Source organism: Miscanthus floridulus, chromosome 2 (genome assembly GCF_019320115.1).
Source record: "Miscanthus floridulus cultivar M001 chromosome 2, ASM1932011v1, whole genome shotgun sequence".
Lineage (NCBI taxonomy): Eukaryota > Viridiplantae > Streptophyta > Magnoliopsida > Poales > Poaceae > Miscanthus > Miscanthus floridulus.
The window spans coordinates 116,679,349-116,684,185 of record NC_089581.1 but is presented as its reverse complement, the minus strand read 5'-3'; the positions used below and the strand labels follow the sequence as shown (position 1 = coordinate 116,684,185).

The 4,837-nt window shown below is 45.5% G+C and overlaps 1 protein-coding gene across 10 annotated transcripts; it reads left to right on the top strand.

Moving 5' to 3' along the window:
• Positions 1-1,810: 1,810 nt before the first annotated feature.
• Positions 1,811-4,170, top strand: LOC136539432 (uncharacterized). Of its 10 annotated transcripts, none has more exons than XR_010779661.1 (7): positions 1,811-2,028; positions 2,116-2,209; positions 2,723-2,805; positions 2,912-3,112; positions 3,445-3,604; positions 3,729-3,891; positions 3,968-4,170. XR_010779661.1 is itself a non-coding variant. In XM_066531386.1 (7 exons), the coding sequence occupies exons 3-7, from the start codon at positions 2,782-2,784 to the stop codon at positions 4,076-4,078; spliced, it is 519 nt and encodes a 172-aa protein (XP_066387483.1). In that variant the 5' UTR covers positions 1,811-2,028; positions 2,116-2,209; positions 2,723-2,781; the 3' UTR covers positions 4,079-4,170. The 10 variants fall into 10 exon arrangements, 7 of the variants coding, with proteins under 7 accessions (XP_066387483.1, XP_066387485.1, XP_066387487.1 ...); XR_010779659.1 differs by having other exon boundaries at positions 2,902-3,112; XR_010779660.1 differs by having other exon boundaries at positions 2,884-3,112.
• Positions 4,171-4,837: the final 667 nt, after the last annotated feature.

Genomic DNA, 4,837 nt, shown 5'->3' with positions numbered 1-4,837 from the left:
AGACAAGATTTTGGTACCCCAAATAATTTCAGCTGAAAAAGTGATAAATACCAAAGTTGAATAACTCATAAAGATCTATAACTTTTGTATTGGTCATTTCTTCATATGGCAAAGGGGTAATAACATTGTTCACAAATGTAACACATCTCTCATAAGGTTTTATAAACTATATGAGACATGTGTAAGATTAGTGAACAATGTGTGCTAAGAATTTGTCAAATGAAGAAATGACCAAAATAAAAGTTGTATGTATTCATGAGTTGAACAACTTTGGTATTCATCACTTTTTATGTTAAAATCAATTTGGGTCTCAAATTTTGGTTCGAACTTGTCGTTTTTCAAAATTTCAAATTTGAAATGTTCAAATTTTGTCAAATGACAAGATGACTAAAATAAAAGTTGTAGATATTAATGAGTTGAACAACTTTGGTATTCATCACTTTTTATGTTGAAATCATTTTGGGTCTCAAATTTTGGTTCGAACTTGTCATTTTTCAAAAATTCAAATTTGAAATGTTCAAATTTTGTCAAATGACAAGATGACTAAAATAAAAGTTGTAGATATTAATGCGTTGAACAACTTTGCTATTCATCACTTTTTATGTTGAAATCATTTTGGGTCTCCAATTTTGGTTCGAACTTGTCGTTTTTCAAAATTTCAAATTTGAAATGTTCAAATTTTGTCAAATGACAAGATGACTAAAATAAAAGTTGTAGATATTGATGAGTTGAACAACTTTTATATTCATCACTTTTACATATTCATTACTTTTTATGTTGAAATCATTTTGGGTCTCAAATTTTGGTTCGAACTTGTCATTTTTTAAAATTTCAAAATTTGAAAGGTTCAAATTTAGTCAAATGACAAGATGACCAAAATAAAAGTGGATATGCAGTACTCGTCGGCTATCTGTTACCCGACCGATGCCCGATGAATACAGGGATGGACAAGAATCTATACCCGAGACAGTTAACGGAGACAAAAACAGAATAAATTCTCCGTAGCGAAAAAGAGAACATTCCAACAATAGTATACATCCTGTTGCCATCCGTAGTCGCTCCCGTATTTAAACGCCCACAAGCGAACCGAGCCCCACATGCCCGCCGCAGCCGCGACCACCTCCACTCGAATTCAAATTCAAAAAAGAAATGCAACAAAAAAAATCAAAAAAGAAATAAACCCGGCAGCCATAAATCCCCCACGCGATCCCGTCCCAATCCACCCATCTAAAGATGGCAACGGGGAATTCCCCGTCGGAGGTTGCCTCCCCATCCCCATCCCCGCGGGGAGAAAAAATCCCCGTCCCCGTCCCCGCCAAAGCTCACGGGGACGATTTCTCCCCCATCCCCGCCCCCGCGAGGGAAAAAATCCCCGTCGGAGATCCCCGTCCTCGCATTTGTTCATCACCATTCAGGTTAATTCATCATCATTCACATGAGTTCATCGACACAATATTAGAGTACACCACGAATCACAATCCAAAAATAGCTAAATAGCAAGAAGCAGGATATTAATCATCACAAATGTGTAGAACAAGGGTTATTGCTGTTATATATACTCAGAAGATATTGGGCCTTCGTGGGCTGGTTGGGCCATCAGGAAAGAGAGCAAAGCCTGTATATAAACGGGGCGGGGATGCGGGTATCGGGGACGGGGAATGCTCCCCCAGACCCGTCCCCGCCAAACCCGACGGGGGACGTTTTCTCCCCGTTTAGATCCCCGTGGGGACATATTTGACTCCATCCTCGTCCCCTAATAGGGGAATTCCCCGCGGGGAATCGGGGATCGGGTCCCCGTTGCCATCTTTACACCCATCTCCATTTCAAAACCGCGCAGGACCTTCGCGTCTCTTCCTCCCTCCCCTCCCGCTCTACTCCGCTCCGTTCCAAAACCCTAGGCGGCGCCCGCCCGCAGCCCGGATCCCGCTCCCCCGGCGCCTCCGCCCGTCGCCTGCTCCCCCGATGGACCCCGTGGGGCCGCGCGTGGTCACGGATCCCGCCGGATCGGGGGCTGCGCCGCCGCGCGAGGTCGGTGGGCCCGCCCGCCCGTGCTCTTCTCGCTCCGTCCTTGCTCTGGGGTCTTCGGATGCGCTGACGCGGTCTCTGTTCCTGTAGGAATTGGACGGGAGAGGAGGAGGAGGAGGAGCGTGCAGTGGCGCCGCAGCGGCGGAGGGGAGCGCGTCGCGGCTGGCGGGCGCTGGACTGGGAGGTGGGGCCACCGCACTTCGTTATGTTCCTCGCGCTTTCGTCCCCGATCCGTGCTTGCCCCCATGGCCATGCTTTTAAATCGGAATGAACTGGAGGAGAATCTGGTGTCGTTGGTTGGGGCTGTCGTTGTTCCTGAATTCTAAGCAGTTCCGCGCTCGCTAGTAGCACCTTGGCAGTACTGGAGAGTAAGACACCAGATATACCCTTTTACACTCTGTAGTGTCAAAAAAGCATCATTTGAATTGAAACTAGGCTATATTTAGATTAGTCTTACCAGTTTAGGCCTCTATTGATAATCTGGCATTAAATCTCTGCGTGTCATTTGAATTTATGCTAGGCTATATGTAGATTAGTTTTGCCGGTTTAGGCCTCTGTTGATCATCAGACATTAAATCTCTGCAGTATTCTGAAATGTGAATGGTTGCGCTTTTGAAAATGTACATAGAAAAGTTCCATCCATGCAGCCTAAGTTCATTGCGTCTGAACGATTCATTTCCTGCTCGTTGGTGTACAGAGATTCGCTGTAGAACTAAATGAAAGGATAAATGTTGTACAGAGCTGCACACCCCATTGATGTTGTGCCAGATCAGGAATTCGGTGAGTATCAATGACCTAATTTCAGGCGCCAGTAATTTTGTTTTGTATATTTTTTCTTTCTTAGACTTTCATACCAAGTACGTGAGCTGTTGACAGGTAAATGCAGATAAATGGACTTACTGTGATGAAAAGTACAACTCACGATATTTACACCAGAAAGCAGCAGGGTAGGCACAGAGATATTTCTAGTGCTACTCTTTCCACTCTTTATAACTAGACTCGGTCTCCCTGGTGCCATCTACCCCAGTCCCAACCCAATCCACCGGATAAACTATAGGCTGCTTTGTTCACTTCCCTTTCTTGACAGGTACTAAACCTTATTCTGTGGTAGCTTGGCACGGTTTTCTGTGTTTTTGCCCACCAGCTACACACTGCTAGTCTTTCTTATCAATGAAGTCGGCATTAGGTGTACTACTACTTTAGTTCGATACTTGTGATCCATGCGGTAGCTTGTTAGTTTGTGAGAAATAAACAACTCAAACTTCTCTAGGTCCTCTCGTGGTATGGCTGCTAATGCCTCTGCCGCTTATTGCTGGGCTCAGATTCCAGGACCATCTAAAGACCACAGACCAATTTCTTTTCCACCTCCCACGACTTTTCTACAATTAGCTATGCTTACACGTGCTTGTTTGGCCGTAGGAGAAGCCTCAAGAAGGCAAAGGACGACGGCGAACGCGAGCTTGGCAGATTTGGGCATGAACATCGCTGGGCTCCCTTCTGACATCCTTGTGGAGGTGACGGCTAACATCGCGACAAGGTCTTTGACTCCCCTCAACGACATCGTCAACCTCAGGCGATCGTAAGTCATCCCATTTCTGAATTCTGATCTTCTCTTTGGTTCTGTCTGCTTGGCTGCCGCCATCGCCATGAGAAATACAGTGACCTAACCTTGAGTTGGTGGGCCTGCGTGGCTGCGTGTGAAGGTGTAAGTTGTTCCGCGATGCGACGGCGGCGAGGGAGGTCGGGCGGTGCATGGCCGTTCAGAGAGAGTGGAGGCTGCACTGGTGGGATAAGACGAGGTTCCTGTCCGTGCTTCGGCGGTGCGCGGCGAGCGGCAACCCCGAGGCATCCTACATCCTTGGATTGGTAACGTCCGTAACACAAATTCAAGCAGACAATCGCATCGGCAGCTTGTATTGAATGTTAGCTTCTCATTTGCCAGGAGCTGTTCTGCAACCGGAGGAGAAAAGCCAGCGGGCTCCGGCACCTCCGACGTGCCATGGAGCATGGTCGTGAGCCGCTTTGGAGTCGTTTTTATGTATTAAACTTGTGAACTTGAAATAGTATATATTTTTGAACGTGTGGTTTGTAATATATTGTGGATTTTGGACAAATTTGGTCGTTTGTGATATATAAATGTGGTTTGTGATATATTGGTGTTGATGTGTGGTTTATGATATATAGCTTTGTTGTTTATATGGAAAAGCAAAAAACAAAAAAAAAGAATTTTAGAGGTGGTTTTCCCGAGTGCCTGTGCTGTGGCACTCGGGAAAGAGGGATTTTTTTTAAAAAAAACAAATTTCTTTACCGAGTGCCTGAGCTGCGGCACTCGGCAAAGAGTATTTAAAAAAAAATTCAAAAATCTTTCCCGAGTGTTGCACTCGGGGAAGAAAATAAAAAAAAAAAAAACGGCGTCGGCCGGCGGCCAACGGCGTCAAGTCTTCCCTGAGTGTCAGCACGGCACTCGGCAAAATCTTTCCCGAGTGCACGATTTTCGACACTCGAGGAATGCGCCTTTTCCGTGGGAGGATTAGCCAGAGGCTCTTCCCCGAGTGTTGCACTCGGGGAAGGCTTCCCCGAGTGCAACTAGGACTTCCTCGAGTTCAACTGACACTCGGGAAAGCTAGCAGTTCCTGTAGTGTATATCCGTGCATATTATTGATAATATGCATATCTGTAATATGCAAAAAAAAATATCCTATAGCTAGCTACTTTAAGAAAAGGATAAAAAAAAACTCATGCATGGACCACCTGTACAGATGTCCTGGTTTGTAAGCATCGTACGTGACAACGTATACGAAATCTTCTGAAA